Source organism: Acipenser ruthenus, chromosome 5 (genome assembly GCF_902713425.1).
Source record: "Acipenser ruthenus chromosome 5, fAciRut3.2 maternal haplotype, whole genome shotgun sequence".
Taxonomy (NCBI): Eukaryota; Metazoa; Chordata; class Actinopteri; order Acipenseriformes; family Acipenseridae; genus Acipenser; species Acipenser ruthenus.
The window spans coordinates 18,805,442-18,824,412 of record NC_081193.1 but is presented as its reverse complement, the minus strand read 5'-3'; the positions used below and the strand labels follow the sequence as shown (position 1 = coordinate 18,824,412).

At 38.2% G+C, this 18,971-nt stretch overlaps 2 protein-coding genes across 4 annotated transcripts in view; one reads left to right on the top strand and one right to left on the bottom strand.

The window, feature by feature from the left end:
* Positions 1-8,573, top strand: part of LOC117402349 (ATPase family AAA domain-containing protein 2B-like) — a 107,900-nt gene extending 99,327 nt beyond the window's left edge. The window contains exon 28 of the mRNA XM_034921161.2: positions 529-8,573. Coding sequence (XP_034777052.2) covers positions 529-570 — 42 coding nt within the window. The 3' untranslated portion in view covers positions 571-8,573. The remainder of the gene's footprint in view (positions 1-528) is intronic.
* Positions 8,574-10,182: 1,609 nt separating this feature from the next.
* Positions 10,183-18,971, bottom strand: part of LOC117402546 (kelch-like protein 29) — a 164,841-nt gene continuing 156,052 nt past the window's right edge. For all 3 annotated transcript variants that reach the window (XM_034003804.3, XM_034003805.3, XM_034003806.3), the window contains exons 11-13: positions 17,906-18,099; positions 13,388-13,532; positions 10,183-12,117 (exon numbers count right to left, since the gene is read on the bottom strand). In XM_034003804.3, coding sequence (XP_033859695.2) covers positions 11,934-12,117; positions 13,388-13,532; positions 17,906-18,099 — 523 coding nt within the window. In that variant the 3' untranslated portion in view covers positions 10,183-11,933. The remainder of the gene's footprint in view (positions 12,118-13,387; positions 13,533-17,905; positions 18,100-18,971) is intronic.

The following is an 18,971-nucleotide window of genomic DNA, read 5'->3' as shown; positions in this document are numbered from 1 at the left end:
ACACACACAGTGCACCAGTGAAGCGCCAGATCGACTGAGAATAACCCCCCCCCCCCTCCAGTGTCAATCTTTCTGTTGCACCAATTAGAAAAGCTACTTGGAGGCAATTGCCAAACCCCTTCCTTTTTATAATATCCGCCCTTACTGAGGCACTAGAGCAGTCTGATGCGCGACGGACTGCTGATGATAAATTACTAAAATTAATGCATAAAAAAATACGCGTTTTGGTGACATTTTGTCATGTGACCGGTTATACGTCTAGCATGTTATTAAACGTTTAACGACTACCTTTAGAGTTTATACGTTTTAAACATTTAAAATTCACATCCCTAGTGTGTGTGTGTGTGTGTGTGTGTGTGTTCATTGCATGCGTGGGTTTTGGGGAAATTTAATGCCATAGCCTGTCTACAATGCCACTTGCTAACAGACCAGCTGGGAGTTGCATTGAAGTGGATTCAATTGTCACTGCTGGCTACAATCCACAAGGGTGTTTTGTGGATTTTTAATTCTTTCTTTTTTTTTTTTCAGGATATGGAAAGAACAGTTGATACTTTTGAAACATTCCTGTGATTTGATTTTAAAGACAAACAGGTTTATCCTGACAGACTCGTTACTGATAGAGATCAGTGTTCTGAGCCATTTCTTTCCTTCAACACAGAGCTTGTTTGGAGCCTCGGTCTTAAAAAAAAGCTCCCTCTCACTTTGTACTGGTGACTTTGGTGCTATTGTCTCAGGAACCTGGAACCAAACACAGACCTGTATCAAAGGTTATCTCTTGTCAACAGACACAGACAGAGGCTGATGATGTTTGCAGATTCTGGTGCTATCGCTGCTCCTGGTTTCAATAATTATAAGCAAGCAAGTACAGTCAATAAAAATAAAAAATAAAAATGTATCTTGCCTGCCACTGGAATAATGGGAGCTAATGGGGAGATCAGTTAAATCAGCCCTTATGCTGCTCAAGCAAACTGTAATAATCTTTTCTAGCCACTGGCAGAAATTACCAAAACTTAAAAAAAATACATTGAAAACAATTTGTAAATGTAATTGCTGTGCCATTTATGATGTTTCTACTTTCCAAACCTAATTTGTATTTTAGAAGTGCTCAGAACCACTCATGTAGGTACAGCTAACCAGTACCCCCCGAAATTATTGTGTATTATTAATTTAAGGAGAATCCCTTTTTTTCCCTTTGAGCTAAGATGAAACAAACATAAGTTGTGCTGTATTCTCTCTGCCTAGGTTATATTTGGATTGTATTGAGAAAGTTCAACATTGATTTCTCGAGGTTAGAGATCGTAAACATTTCAGACAAACTGATGTTGCAAACCCAGTTGCAAATGAGGATAAACATGTGTAGACTATTTGAAGATGAATGTTGTAGTGATTTTTGGCAGATAGTGTACAAGAGCTATCCAGTTTTAAATGCTGTGATGGCAGTGCAGCTACAGTACTGACTTCAATCCAAATAAAATCTAACAACAGTGTTGATAAGAGCCTATTTTAAAAAACTGAGCCAGGATTTTTTTTTTTTTTTTGGCCAGTCCCAGCTGGAAAAGGTGGCACAGTTTGCTTTCACGATCATGAAATGTAACTTTCCTTTGGGTTTATAATGTTGTATGTCCACTGTGTACAAACTGAACCCTGTTTGAGTGTTCCTTTGTGTCATAACAAATAGCTGAAATAACTGGATGCAGTTAACAGATATAAAGACTCACCTGTAGTTTGCACTGCCTAGCATGTGCCTTATTACTGTACCCATAATTATAATTAAAAAAAAAAAAAAAGTGAAACCTAATTGTAAAGTGCTGCTACTGGTAGGTATGTATGCTAGAATATTCAGTGTAGAGTGTGTTTAGCCTCTTGAGTTTTAATATTTCAAAGCCTTTTTTTTTTTCAGGTCTGAAATCTTTGCATTGAAATATTTCACCAAGCACTTGACACACGGGCTGTTCTTCCTGAATAGCAAAAGGGGAACTGGTGCTAACCAATTTATCTAGTGCAGATTTCAACCCAAACCTTTTCACAAGGGAAAAGCAATCGAGTGCAAAGTAGTATTATTTTTATTATTATTTTAATACAGATTTTTAATATGTAGTTTATGGCTTTGTTGAAAATACAGTAGATGTCGGTTATTAGCAACCCTGATAGACAACTTTCGGTTATTTACAACATTTTCCCAGGAACCAATCCCATCCCATAGACTTTAATGTGAATGGAATTCTGATATTAGCAACTGCACGCCGCTTATTGACAACTTTATTACTAGCTGCCAGTGCTACAGAGCACACTTGCATGATTTATGTGCATACTTCATACAGCTTTTATAACACACTGACTTCGCAACATCGTATTTATGGTGGACTGAGGCAGAATCGTGGCTTTGAAACTGGCTACGAAGCTGCACGCAAAATTGAGATGGATTTACAGCCGGAGGTGGTACATTGTAAAAAGCAGACAATGTTGGACAATTTCTTATTTTAAAATTGTGTTCTTTAGAATTGATTGTAAGTACAACACATTTTTTTCATGTTTGCTTCACTCAGTGTAAGGACAATTGTAGTACATCATTGTGTAGTACTATTTAAGCCAACTCCTTTTTTTGTTTTTTGGGTATTTTGTGTTTCTCATGTTCATTTTTTAACACTAACATTTTAAACACATGTATTCCAGTGCCATATTTGTACAACTACAGTATATATAGTTGTTCTATATAAATACACTTGAAAACAGGGTCTTTTCGCTTATTGGCAACTTTCGGTTAATGACAACTTTTTGCTGGGAACTGAGAGGTTGTTAATAAGCGGCATCTACTGTATATATATTTATTTTCTGATGCGTCCCCCTTATTTATTTTTGCAAGAAAAATGTGCCAATCTTTTTAGTATTCCCATAGTATGTCAGAAGACCATTCTAGGCAGTGTTGATTTGTAGTCAAGTCACAGAGAGCATTACTTTGTGTGGTTTCTCGTATTTCCAAGCATGGCATGGTCATTATTTTCCAAAAGCTTAACAGAACAATGTTAGAGCCAGTATTACCATCTCCAATCACTACAGCCTTCAAGCAGTGTCAGGTGCAGCCTTCGAAGATATGCAACACAGTACTTTAAGGAATGAATATTGGACTACTGCAGAGATAATACAGAGCTACCTCGGCTTTTTTATGTATAAAATACAGCTGTTTAATGGCTACCAACAGTATTTGTTGTGTACTTTCTTCTACAGTTTACATACTAAGAAGCTAAGGTACTGGATCTCTCTCTCTCTCTCTCTCTCTCTCTCTCTCTCTCTCTCTCTCTCTCTCTCTCTCTCTCTCTCTCTCTCTCATTACACACAGTACTGTGCAAAAGTTTTAGGCCAGGTGTGAAAAAATGCTGTAAAGTAAGAATGCTTTCAAAAATAGACATGTTAATAGTTTATATTTATCAGTTAACAAAATGCAAAGTGAGTGAACAGAAGAAAAATCTACATAAAATCAATATTTGGTATGACCACCCTTTGCCTTCAAAACAGCATCAATTCTTCTAGGTACACTTGCACACAGTTTTTGAAGGAACTTGGCAGGTAGGTTGGCCCAAACATCTTGGAGAACTAACCACAGTTCTTCTGTGGATTTAGGCAGCCTCAGTTGCTTCTCTCTCTTCATGTAATCCCAGACAGACTCGATGATGTTGAGATCAGGGCTCTGTGGGGGCCATACCATCACTTCCAGGACTCCTTGTTCTTCTTTACGCTGAAGATAGTTCTTAATGACTTTCGCTGTATGTTTGGGGTCATTGTCATGCTGCAGAATAAATTTGGGGCCAATCAGATGCCTCCCTGATGGTATTGCATGATGGATAAGTATCTGCCTGTACTTCTCAGCATTGAGGAGACCATTAATTCTGACCAAATCCCCAACTCCATTTGCAGAAATGCAGCCCCAAACTTGCAAGGAACCTCCACCATGCTTCACTGTTGCCTGCAGACACTCATTCGTGTACCGCTGTCCAGCCCTTCGGCAAACAAACTGCCTTCTGCTACAGCCAGATATTTCAAATTTTGACTCATCAGTCCAGAGCACCTGCTGCCATTTTTCTGCACCCCAGTTCCTGTGTTTTCGTGCATAGTTGAGTCGCTTGGCCTTGTTTCCACGTCGGAGGTATGGCTTTTTGGCCGCAAGTCTTCCATGAAGGCCACTTCTGACCAGACTTCTCGGGACAGTAGATGGGTGTACCAGGGTCCCACTGTTTTCTGCCAATTCTGAGCTGATGGCACTGCTGGACATCTTCCGATTGCGAAGGGAAGTAAGTGTGATGCGTCTTTCATCTGCTGCAGTAAGTTTCCTTGGCCGACCACTGCGTCTACGGTCCTCAACGTAGCCCGTTTCTTTGTGCTTCTTCAAAAGAGCTTGGACAGCACATCTGGAAACCCGTCTGCCTTGAAATTTCTGCCTGGGAGAGACCTTGCTGATGCAGTATAACTACCTTGTGTCTTGTTGCTGTGCTCAGTCTTGCCATGGTGTATGACTTTTGACAGTAAACTGTCTTCAGCAACCTCACCTTGTTAGCTGAGTTTGGCTGTTCCTCACCCAGTTTTATTCCTCCTACACAGCTGTTTCTGTTTCAGTTAATGATTGTGTTTCAACCTACATATTGAATTGATGATCATTAGCACCTGTTTGGTATAATTGTTTAATCATACACCTGACTATATGCCTACAAAATCCCTGACTTTGTGCAAGTGTACCTAGAAGAATTGATGCTGTTTTGAAGGCAAAGGGTGGTCACACCAAATATGGATTTGATGTAGATTTTTCTTCTGTTCACTCACTTTGCATTTAGTTAATTGATCAATATAATCTATAAACATGTCTATTTTTTCTTACTTTACAGCATTTTTTCACACCTGCCTAAAACTTTTGCACAGTACTGTATGTATATATGTGTGTGTATATACAGTGCCTTGCAAAAGTATTCAGACCCCTGACCAATTATTACTGAATTACAAATGGTATATTGAAATTTCGTTCTGTTTGATATTTTATTTTAAAACACTGAAACTCAAAATCAATTATTGTAAGGTGACATTGGTTTTATGTTGGGAAATATTTTTAAGAAAAATAAAAAACTGAAATATCTTGCTTGCATAAGTATTCAACCCCCACACATTAATATTTGGTAGAGCCTCCTTTCGCTGCAATAACAGCTTTAAGTCTTTTGGGGTAAGTATGTACCAGCTTTGCACACAGTGTCGGAGTGATTTTGGCCCATTCTTCTTGGCAGTTTTGCTCCAGGTTGTTCAGGTTGGTTGGACGACACTTGTGGACCATAATTTTCAAATAGTGCCACAGATTCTCAATGAGATTGAGATCAGGACTTTGACTGGGCCACTGTAGGACATTCACCTTTTTGTTCTTGAGCCACTCCAATGTTGCTTTGGCCATGTGCTTGGGATCATTGTCCTGCTGAAAGGTGAATTTCCTCCCACGCTTCAGTTTTTTAGCGGACTGAAGCAGGTTCTCTTGCAGTATTTCCCTGTATTTTGCTCCATCCATTCTTCCTTCAATTTTAACAAGATGCCCAGTCCCTGCTGATGAGAAGCATCCCCACAGCATGATGCTGCCACCACCATATTTCACTGTAGGGATGGTGTGAGGCATGGGCAGTATTAGGTTTGCGTCACACATAGCGCTACGAGTTTTGGCCAAAAAGCTCTATCTTGGTCTCATCTGACCACAAAACCTTTTCCCAAATCGCAGCTAGTTCACTCTCATGCTTTCTGGCAAACTCCAGACGTGCTTTCAGATGGTAGTTTTTTGAGTAACTGCTTCTTTCTTGCCACCCTCCCATACAGGCCAGTGTTATGCTGAGCTCTTGATATGGTTGACTGGTGTGCCATTACTCCACTCCCAGCCACTGAACTCTGTAGCTCCTTCAAAGTGATTGTTGGCCTCTCTGTGGCTTCTCTCACAAGTCTCCTTGTTTGAGCGCTGAGTTTTGAGGGACGGCATTTTCTTGGCTGTGCCTGGGTGGTGTGATGCAGCTTCCACTTCCTGATTATTGATCCAACTGTGCTCACTGGGATATCCACACACTTGGATATTATTTTGTACCCTTTCCCTAATCGATGCATTTGTATTACTTTATCTCTAACTTCTGTAGAATGCTCTTTGGTCTTCATTTTCCTTCAGATTCACAGCCTGACCAATGATCCTTCAACAGTGGGGTTTTTATCCAGAAAATGTGACAGCAACTTTAATGGTTCACAGGTGGAGGCCAATGGTAAGGTAATTGTGTCCTCGTTAGAGCAATTTCTTTCATCGGTGTAAACTGGGAGCTTCCACAGCACAGGGGTTGAATACTTATGCAAGCAAGATATTTCAGTTTTTTTTATTTTTTTTAAAAATATTTCCCAACATAAAACCAATGTCACCTTACAATAATTGATTTTGAGTTTCAGTGTTTTAAAATAAAATATCAAACAGAACGAAATTTCAGTGTACCATTTGTAATTCAATAATATGAGAGAATTGGTCAGGGGTCTGAATACTTTTGCAAGGCACTGTATGTATGTATGTGTGTATATGTATATATATATAAAAAACACCCAGGCATGCGTATATTTCATGGGAACCACATTGCCCGTCATGGTTTATACCTCTAATCTATCTCAATCTATCTTTCTATCTATTAAAAGTACACTTTAATTTGTTTGGCAACTGCAGTAATCTGAAACTCACCTTCACCTGAGCCTAGGAAAAATCAGCTTCTTTTATATACAAAAAAATGCCATTTCCTGTGTTTTTAAATGTTTAAAGTAGAATTGTACTTTTGTTCTTTTGTGTAGAAGTAGGCTGGGTTTTGGCAGACTTTTAAAATGATTACCTTGGGATTGAATGTGGTGGGTTTTTTTTTCTTTATATATATAATGGATGGGTGTTTTTATAGTAATATTCATAAACTTAAACAGCCTTTTGTACTTCAGAAGTTTTGGGAAATTGTTGAGCATTAAGTTTTGTGCTGAACACAACATAGCAACATTTTGTAGCAAGTTTCTGAAAAAATGGGTTTTACAGGTCTCAGGTTCTTGATGCATTTATAAAAAAAAATATTCAGTTTGTAAAGTGAACACTTTTTTCAGAAGCAGTACTTCTTTAAAATAACTGCAGCTTGACAAAAAAGTGTGTCTGAAAAGGGGGCTCTGTGACTGGTGGGTGATTGAGATGAAAATGTAAAATTATTTTGTAAGTTATAAGCAAGTTTGAAATGCTGCTGAGATACTGACCATATATATATCCCATGGCAGAAGTAACCATTGATCGTCTGATACCTGCGTGTAATGGTCTAGAATGATCCCAAAAATGCAGCTTAACCTTTTAAAATGTATTAAAACAATATTCTTCAAGCCAATCCATTTATCATAATTTTACCACTTTTGCTCCTGGTCAGAAATGTTGCTGAATATGCTTTGGAGTCAATGAGTCCTAAAGAATAATATCCCAACATGGTATTAGTTTGTCAGCTAAAAATCAAAAGGTCTTCAGAGAATAAGTGGCTTCATTGTCCAATGTATTACTGTAACTTTCTTTTGGTACGCACATTGCAATCATTCAGAGTTCTGGTGCTCCAGATGAAAGAGATTATCAAACAAAGCGGGCAGCCGGTTAACATGCCACGACAGCATTGATTTTATTCCCTGTACCCTGACGGTGCTTTTCATTTTAGAAACACATATTTTGTACTTATGTGCTTATGGTATCAGTCACTCCCCCTGAAAACTGTTTAGAAAATATACCACTCAGAAAGATTGCAGGAATCCATCAAGTTAAAAGCTATTGATTTGTTAAGTGAAAAACTTCGAGAAACCTGTTCTGCTCTGTGTCCCGAGCCTTTCTTGTGACTCTGTAACTGAAGCCTGGTGCACATGCCAAATGATTTGGCCTCATCATAACTGTGTGTCAGAATTACTACAAGATCTTCTGATTTATTGGCTACTTTAAAAATAAATAAATGGTATTGATTATTATAGTTAACAACTAAGGTTGTTGGTGCAGTACCTTCCTCACCAGCCTAAAGGTCTGACATTTTGCAGCAATATTGATTCACTGTCCAGACACCATAACTGCTGGGGTGTTGATACAGGGTTTATGCCTCTTCTGTGACCTATAACTGCACATTTTTGCTCATTAGCAATTGTGTTTAATTCTCAGATGCCAATATAATTCTAATATGCTAGTTATGTTTGATTTTTGTGCCCTCCTCTTAAAATAAATAAATGCTAACATTGCATACTGAATGTCAGGTCACAATGCTGAACCTGTACAATTTGCATAATCACAATGTAAGCTTGAATTTGTTGGGATTTTTCCCTTGTATGTATTTGTATATATATATTTTTTAAATGTAGCTTTGCAACATTGACTGGCTTTCGTTTTCGCAGGTTTATCCCAGATTGTATGTAACGTGACATTTTATTTTGTCAATATAGTACAAATAAGTTATTGTTTTTTTCTTTGAAATTTGGAACACTTACTGTCATTTTCAAGAAAACTGCGGTGAAATACTTGAATAAAGGTGAAAAATTGAATTGTTTGCAAATGGTTTTATGTATTTTATTTGACCGGGGGATCCTACGGGGCGACACACAATTGGCCAAGCGCCTCCCGGGTAGGGAGGGCTTAGGTCAGCAGGGGAATCCACGGCTCACCGCGCACCAACGACCCCTGTGGCCGATAAGGCGCCGCGGTTTTGCAGTGGAGCCATCAGATCTGGATTGGCAGGAGCACGTTTCAGAGGACGCATGTTCCAGCCTCCATTTCCCGACTCGCCAGCGGATTACAGAGGTGAACTGGGATACAAATAACAATTGGGCATTCCAAATTGGGGAGAAAACCAGGGTAAAAAACCATTGGCAACAACTAAATTAAAAAAATAAAAAATAATAAACTACACTATGTGTGAAGGTAAGTATAGCACAGCAAAAATAACCCATCTAGATTAATTGTTCCCTCGAAGGGCTGATCAAGCGTCAGTTTACGAAGAGTGCGAGTGAGGTCTGATCCAGGATTGTGTGTATCTGAAACTAAGTTTATCTGTTGTAGGGTAGCATTAAAGCTGGCTTGTATTGCAATTTAAGATATTGTAGTAGAATATCAGTTCTTAAGGTGTATTTTTATGTTCATTTGTATGTAAATTAATCCTAAATAATCTTCCAGTTAGAGATTTTATTTATTAATGTCATTTGAGAAATATTAATGTGGGTGTACATTTTACAAGATAAACAGTTCCTTTGTGACATCAAATATATTTTCAGGGTGGTTGGAGACAACTGTGGGAGTAAAAGGTATATTTGTGTGTAAAGTAGTATTCTCTGATTGTACTGCTGCAATCGTATGGTTTGTTTTTAAAAGCTGCTACTGCCACATTATATTTGCCTCATATCTCTGAGACACACATTCAGAATACAATTTAAATGAGGTCCTGTGGCTACATTCAGCTTCTAATTAGAGACTTTACACTCCTGTTTATTGATGCAGACCACAATGTCTTTTACTTCATAATCTACAAACCATCCAAGTCCACAATTCAGGCTGAGGCCATATACACAGGAAAGTTTATCTACTATACTGTTACTCCTACTCATTTGCTGTTTTTAATATAAACTAGGGAGCAAAGTATTTTTAAAGGTAATTGAAAAGTGGTCCATGTGAATGGGATTTATTAGAAGATTGAGTCCAGCAAACTATACTGCAAAGAGCCTGGCTGCCCTGAATCACAACCTTAAAATGGTGCCAGGTTAGATTGTTTTAAAATCCAATGCAGTTAAACCCTTATAATGGGATCAACTGTACAGCAAGTAGCTTCATCTAGCAGGAGTCACTTCTGAAGTTAATAACATTCCAGTTGTAATACATCAATTCTGACATTTGTTTACCCTGTTTTCTAAGGCTACCTGGTTTTATAGCATGCTCGCCTCCTGATGTATTCCTAAATCATCTGCCTCTTCAGCTGTTGCTATTATTATTATTATTATTATTATTTATTTCTTAGCAGACGCCCTTATCCAGGGCGACTTACAATTGTTGCAAGATAAGTTGCTATGAGGTGGTGTAACTGAATTAAACTGTACGTTTGTACAAGGAGAGGTCAGACCTGAACCACAACTGTAAAAATCTTAAAATCCTTAAATAATAAAGAGAAGTTTGTGTTTTTTTTTCTGTGCCTTTATTTTTATATTGTTTTTACAGAGTAAAAGAAGGGCGTTCAAAACTCTGTTAAGACCATATGCTGGTTTGCATGATTTCAATATCTATCCTCAACATTGCCTGGATGTTACGGAGATCACTTTAGGTTCTATTGTTCTCTTTACTAAACTACTTCTGTGCATTCCCACACAGCTCTCCGATCAGCTCATCTCCAACAAATGAAGATTGATGGAACTGCCATACCCTTTGTTACAGTGGTTAGACAGGAATGATATTTCTGAAATGGCTTCTTATTTCACTTTGCAAGAACATGTTTATTGCTGAAAGTACTCTTCTAGTATTTAATCAGCCTACAGTACGGGTCCTATGAAATGCTGTACATTATCCCTTGGTTATTTCCAGATAACATTGTGTACAACAGTGTGCTTTTTTTCTTTCCACAGCATTTTTTATCTTAATTTTTTTTTTTTTTTTTTAATTTGTAAAATTTGGGTATAAATTCTCAAAAAATATTTCTGTTGCAAATAGAAAAGTGAGTTTTTATGGTCTGTGAGACCATAATACTACAGGAGTGTTAAAACTTGTGGCTGATGAGTACCTGTGCTGTGGTACTGTGGGGGTGGGAGGGGGAGGAACTGCTATTACTGCTATCCCTACAGCATGGGGCTGTTAAGAGGCCTGCCGATACTACACACTGCAGACATTTGCAGAATGTTGACGAGACCATAATCAGTGTGGTCATAGACGTATATGATATGACGTGTCTCCTAAACTATGGTATACTGTACACATGGACAAGTACAGAAGAACATCTCCCATTATGTTTTTTACAAAGCATAGTTGCCTTATACTTTTATATACATTACTACTGTACATAGTTTCAGAACTTTAACACCTTGACACGTTACCTTTTTTCTTCATTTAGGTACAGATTTTGCAGATTATAAAAAACATCTTTGCAAAAATCTTTTGCATTTTTCAGTACACACATCCATTTGTTTACAGGGTTGGTTAAAAAAAAAAAAAAAAAATCAATTTTTTTCCCATGCTCTGGCCATGGCAGGAGGTATGGATTCTGTCCCTTATACTGAGGTGCATTTCCAGTCCTCCAACCCCCTACCATAGTTCATCACTTCAAAAACCACATGTCAACAGGGACTCTGTCACATGTAGCAGCTTTCTGTTATGTACCCAGACCAGCGTGCACAGTCCCCCACACTCAGAAAGGGGCCACTCTTGTTCAATAGGTCCTGATGTTTTCACCTGTGAAGGAAATGCTTATGGACAGAATTGCACTACCTCTTACATCTGGGTATGCTTAGCAAAAGAGATAGAGCTTCTCTTCTGGGACAATACTAAAGTAAAATATTTCTCTTGTTGGGGGGGATAAATAAAACAATAGCTAGTGCTCAAAACTGTTAAGACAAATATATTACTAACCTCTTAATGTTATTGTAAAAGGATTGCATGAGGTTTACGTCTACAGATCTTGCTCTACATGAGGAATAGATAAGAAACCCAACACAGCTGAATCAAACTAACAGCATAGCTTAGCAACAAGTACCACTATAACACTTCGTGGCACGCTTGTAGATTCAATAAGTTATTCTATGTTACAGAAGGGATCTCGCCCGTTTCACTGAATGGCAAGGATGAATGTCTACATTCAATGTAGACAAGTATTCAAAAAAGCAATTTGGGTTTTTTACATATGCACTGCTACCAGAAATCATTATGTCCTATACTGTCAACCACTCTGAATGTATTTTTTTATAACTACACAGCCATGCCTGAACAGAGGGCAAGGCATGTTTTGCAAGAGTGTCCAGACATTCGTACAAGGGTCAAATGTTTCCATGTTCCCCAGCACTGGCCCTTCACTGCTGACTATTCCTCCCGTGGCATGGATCTTGCCATCCAGAACGACAGCACTAGGTGAAAAAAGAAAAAGCAATAGTTATAAAATTCATGGTCTCGCACTTAGTTAACACCTACTTTGTTAAGTAATGACATTTAATTTGATGGAAAAGGTTCTACTCATTGAATTTTTGTTATTATATAAAAAGGTCTCAAATCACTCAAAGACAGCTACATTAACACCCAGATGTACCTCTTGTCCTACATTTAGGTCACTTGAAAATTACAATTTAGGCGTATCATCGGGTTCAGTGCAACCGATGGGAGAGAAAAAACGAAATCATCATGTACTGTACTTGCACGTTTTTCAGATAAGCCCTGATTTTACCCTCCTACAGTAAACTCACAAAGCTTTAAAATGACAGGATCATATTTGGCAGATTTAAACATAGGCTTATTTCCAGTCTTTGACAACTCTGAAACAAAGTGATGTGCACAGCACTACAGAGTAAAGTAGAAAAGTAAATTAGCTGCTTAGCAGTGCAGCAGCAGAACTTAGCTTCACTAAACCACCTAATCAACTGGATGTTGAAAAAGTAGCTCAGAGCAAATCCAATTTTAAGGGAGAAGTGACTATAATGAAAGTTGTACAGTGTTAGAACAAAGTTCAAATTGTTCTTTTTTTTCAATTACCGGTCTAGTCCTGCTAAACATGCAGGTCTCCATTAATATAAAGAAAGATGAAATGAATACATACATACATACATACATACATACATACATACATATGAAATAGGTGTACCAATTATTTACAAATTCAAAACATAGCTATATCATATGCAGTTAAAAGATAATATCTACTGTGAAGGGGATATAGAGCAGGTAGTCGTACATGCGTATGAACTTCACAGATGATCCAGCTCATTATTTTAAGTAGTAATTCAGAAGTAATTGTGGAGATGCAGGGGAGGATGTCTTATTCATATATCTGGATAATCTCTTCTCAAACTGTCACACCACCTGGTAATTCTTATTCTTTACTATTTTGTACATACTGTTGATACATGTCATGGCCATCAACTTTTCATCCTACCAATAGTTAATTTAGAATTTACAGCCATGGTAAAAGAGGGAGGGAGGGAGGGGGTATGTTACTGACATAACGCATTTGTTTTACTTACAAACTCAAGAAGCCCACCAACCAAATATGAGCTGCTTAGTGTCAATATCATAGATTTTGCCGTCAATTTGTACATTACACTTCTGACTGCTCCTGGACAAATCCTATCTAGTGACAGTGCACCCCTGCAGATTCTAAAGCTCTAGTTCCACCTGCACTCTTACCTGCAGAACTGCCTGGAGTGGTTCATGTTGGGGCCTGCTTTGATATTTCCTTTGTCTGGATCATAGATGGTGGTGGCTCTGGCATAAGCTCCTCCAAGGATGAAGATGAATCCATTGAGGGTAACAGCAGGGGCATACTTGTTATCTGCCAAAGCAAAAAACACACACAGTTTAGTGTTATTTCATGCAAAGGATTGTTTCCCCCCAGGATGCTGCTGTATCTTTCATCCCACTGGACAGGAGCAGCAAACTAAATAGTTTTCAATCCAGGAACGTCGTGAACAATTTTGGGTAGGGGTTGGTTTTAGTTTTGGAGTTCAGATCATAGCTTGATGCACATTCATCATTTAAAAAAAAACAAAAAAACACTCAGTTACTCGCCCACCCCACACACTTTGTACAGTATGAATCTCTATTGCTTTTATTATTACCTCCTTTCTTCCCTATAACAACATGTGGTAAATCAGTAGCTCCCCAATAGTCAAAGTCAGCAGTTTACTGTTGCGTGATGGCAAACAGCCAATCAAAGCTGGCTTGATTCACAAAACCATCCTGATTTGCAACCTGGAGAGTCAAAATGCAGCAGAAAAGGGCAAGAAGGTATTTAGCACCTAATTTAATTATACAGGCACTGCACTGCATCTCTCCATGTTATCAAAGTTCACTTATTGTTCACAATAGAATATGTCTGATTTAAATGGAGAGACAAGTTTTGGCTAAATTTGAGTTTGAAGATTATATTCAGATTAAAATCTGATGGCTTTAAGGCTTGATCATTTTGTAAGCGAGAATTCAAGTTTGGCTCCCTTTGTTACTTAGCCATCTGCATGATTAATCAAGTTTGATTTTGATTATTCATTTTGTTTATTATGCTTTCAAAGTGGTGCTTGGTACAGCTGTTCATTGTCTAATACATTGTGCAGTACACAATTGACTGCTTAATTGTAGCTTATACCAGGTGGCAAAATTACAACTGCACAGAGAAGTTTACAGAGTAAGAACACACATTTAAGCTCTGACTCACGCTTTTTATAAAGTAGGTTATTGAGCATGTGTGCGCTAGGGAATTGAACCACACACAGTATGATTAAGAGCAGTTCTTGAGATTTCCCATAAACCAAACTGAGACCTACAGTATTCACATAAAGCCAAAGACTCCCTTCCTGGAAGGCAACATTCACCCTCAATTCCTATGTCAACAAGTTTGTGAGACGGTCAGCCTACCCTGCAAATTCTATTGAATGCCCAATGGAAAGTGCTTTAAATGACTTGAGGATTGTTTTATTATCTTTATTACAATTATTAATTCAGTAATCCAAGTCAGGTACAAAAGATCCTGCTTTAAAATCAAGCGAGCCAAATTAATTGACTTTCATCAACTGGTAAATATACATCTAATCAAGACTGCAGTGGCGATAATGTGATGCTGAAACTCAATTGCAATGGAACTGATATAGTTAATTATCTCCCTTTCAAACTTCCATTATAGCTCAGACACCTTTGGCTCTGATGGGACACACAGACTGGGTGTATAATTAGCCAGTCAATTCTCTGTGCCACTCGTGCGAAGTGGAGATAGGAGCTCAGCTTTCAATTGTCCCCTCTGCAGATTCACTATTTCTCCCCAAGCTGGCTCTGCACACGCAGTCTGACAGAAATAATTACAGGCGGGGGAAATGGAGGGCTTATTTTGATTGTGTAACTGACAGCTTAACAGCTGGGCTCCCTCCTTCTTCTGGGGTACATATCTGTATGTATTTACACAGGCAGAATTGGAAATACAGTCCATGTGTACTGTAAACTCCCATGTGTATTGTTATTTTTTTGTTTTGTTTTAAATTTGTGAACCGAGTGCACACAGCACCCTCACAAATGATTTATAGTATGTGGTGACAGGCTTCAGCTTTGGATAGTATACATAATTTAAAACATAATATGTGCATGCAAATGACTATGCCCATAAAATAGCAAGGCATATGCTAATTTTCAAATCAATCCACCAAGTCAGTCACAAGTTAAATGGGTCACAATCTTTCATACAGTGTATGTGCCTATCCAGCTCAAACAAACCCTTAAACAAACAGTTCAGTGATATTTCTAGGAGTTTGGGGATAAATAAAACTAGAGAAAGAAACAGGATGAAGCAAGAAAATAAAACAAATAAAAAAAGAAAGGCCTAAAAGCTGTGCTTTCACTGAAGGGGCAACCTCATAACATCAACAAGATTAGATACTACTTAGCCATCTGTAACACATTAATGTGGCTTTGCAAAATATGCCCGACTGCTTATTTCTGAATCTTATTACAACAGAAACAGATACTGCCCAAGGTGGGTTGACAGAGCATGAGTAAAACAAAATCAGCTGCATCAAGAAGGCAGGAGTGCATTTAAATCAAGCAGAAATTACAATGTTTGTAATTTTAATATACAAAAAGAGTACATCTTTTTTGTGTTACTTCTATTAAAATTGCAAATTGCATAAATCTCATGATTAGTTTACATTTCAATGCACTGCCAGAATGCTTGTCTGAGCTCAGAAGATTGTCTAAAGAATTACTGAGATGAAGGCACATCAAATCATCTTTTGTCAGACTTGGCCTGAAAAGTACATTCCCCTAAACATTTTCAAGCAAAAAAAATGTTGGGTCTAGATAATCAAATGGTATGCCGTTGTTTAAGATCATTCATTGATTTCATTTGATTGCTATACTGTTATTGTTCATGGCGTTTAATTATGTTCCAAATATCACATTTGTCATCATTTTCCATAATATTGTATCACATTAATATGTTGTTTATGGCAGTGGTAATTCAGGGCATGAAGGGCAAGGCAATGTTGCCTTCGTTGTGTGTGAAGATTCAGGGTCACCAAGGCAGTTCTAGGGGGCCTATTATGTTGATGAAATTTTAATTCAAACAAAAACAAAACAATGTTGTCTGAGTGATTCGAACACTAATTGTTACAAAGATAAAACACTGTATAGGAGGACACTTTTCCATATATATATTTAGTTAGTTTCCCTAGTCACAGCATGCGCAGCGCCAGAATCGGATCAGTGGAGCCTGCTCATGATCCGTTTAGTACAACGCCTTCTCAAGATCCGGCTCCAGTGATTCCGGATCCGATCCTGTTTTTTGATCTCGTTAGTTCAACCGGCCCCAGGAGTTGCTCAACGAAGTGTTGTTAAATTCACTGGTGCGCCACCGCTGAAGCATTTGGATTCACCGGGGGTTGAGAGTCGGTGAACTGCAGCAAAACCGAAATAGCTGCTCCCACTGTGGAAGTTTGTCTTGTACGGGATACTAATGTAATTGTAGGTTCAGAGATGCCATATCTTTTGAAAATGGGTATGGGAGTTGTGTATTTTTAATAAATATAGAATAGCGCTAATAAACAAACATTCATAAACAATATCACATTTGCCAATTTATCCAACAGTATATAAGAGAGTGATGGGACTACACGTCTCTGTGTATGGCTTGTCTCGGCTCTCATACCACATACACTTCCACTTCCACTCTTGCTAATACTACCCACATACACAGATGTTCTCCATCCTATAACAGGCTCCTAATGCGGTTGGAGGCGTGCATTGAACAGAATGATTCACATGAAACAGACTGGTGTGTATGGCCTTCTAGACTTCACTGCCAATCTGTGGATGAATTACATGTAGGCCATGCGATAATAACATTAACTTCTGTTTTATTTCTCAGCTCCATATGCAGCAACGCACTAGCGTATGATTTGCACATCTAATTGCTTTGAAATAAGTTTCACGATGAAGTACCCTGCATGCATTGCAACCTGGAGGTCCCCTGACAAGCAGGATGATTTGATAAGTGCACTTTAAAAAAAACGGACAGGATTTGAACAATCAACTCTGGCTTAAAATATTTAGGATTGTGTGTCCTCTCAGAGATGGCCTCTCTCACAGGGATTGTTTGGTTCAACTGATCAATGTTATGCAAACAATTCACAGCTCATGTACTGTCAGAACTGCTGCTGATCATGACGCAAGCCTGTCTTTTTATATCTCAAATGTTACCTCTGAAATTGGTTGACCTAATTAAATACAATTAAATACAATTAATATATATATATCTCCTTCCCACACCATTGCAGACACAAGGGACAAGCCATACTAGGAAAGCAATAACTGTAGACATGGTATTTTATTCCCTTTTGAAATGCCACCAATACAGTTTGTTATCCACCTTCTGAATGTCCATTATATAGCTCTAATCTAACACCTTCAGCTCTGATAGACAGTGCAGATTGGGCTACAGGAGTAATGTAGATTCCAAGACTATTCTCTCATTAAATTGGGCTTCTCTGTTTTCATCACAAATTACATACATTATTCAAGTAGCGACTCAGAATTATCGCACCTGAATGCAAGTCTGACACAACAGAAACACAGTAAACAGTAATGTACACATTGGCTGATTGACCTTTATAGAATGTGTGGGACTCACAGGCAGAAATGCAAACCGGGATTTCAAAAACAACTTACCTATCATGGGAGACTCTATGAAACTCCAGGTGTTGGTCTGAGGGACATATGACTGCAAAACCCCTGCAGGTCTTCCTGCATCATTCACCCCACCAAACACATAGATTTTTCCTCCACACACTGTGGCAGCTGCAGCGTGCACTGGCTTAGGGAGGGGTGACACAGTCTCCCATAGGTTGGTGATGGTATCATACCTGCAATAAAGGAAATATCATATGAAACAGTACAACCTGAAAACACGCAATACCTGAATTGCATAATCCTGCACAGTGGTGACAGCATCAGTGCAGATAAATAGGGTGTCTAGTTTAATATCCAGGCAGAGTACATACAAGATGCATGAATATGTATGTGTTCTTCATTTTGTGTTAAAAACAAATATTCGGATATTTAAAATCACATCAGAAACTCGCATTTTTTAGATGCTATCCTGTCATCCTGCCACAGTAAAATACAATGAAATCTAGACGAAACCCTGACTTTCGAAAATGATTATTTTTCCACGGTTTATTAACTATACATCTTTATGGTCAATGGCTTAATAAATCAGATAATGATAACCATAAAACCAATTTAACGCTGCGGTGCTGTTGCACCCCCCACTCAATTCACACTTTTTAAAAAGGGCTGCTGTTGAGAAAGGCGGTGCTTCACCTACCAGCTCTGTTTCAGATCTGTGATTTTTTTTTTTCTTTTTTTTTAATTACATGAGACCTCAGAAGAGGTACTTTGAAACATAATTGAGACAATATTCACTCTATTGTGCACACCATTTAGTAAGTAATGTTAACAAACGTGGCATTCAAGCCAAACACATTATTGTAATGAACTACTTCACAGTACACCTTTTGCTGCTATTAAGGCTTATGACGTAGTTTTCCCCTGATGTCATATTTTACACCCCCCTGTTATTCTCACTTGCCATCACAGCAGATTAAAATGTAGTTTGATGGTTACTCACAAGAGTTAACCAGGTGAGCTAATTATCTAATTCACCATTCATGGCCAGGCTGTTCAAATAATTGTAACACAAACAGCTAGTCCACAATAGGGAATGTGTTTGGTT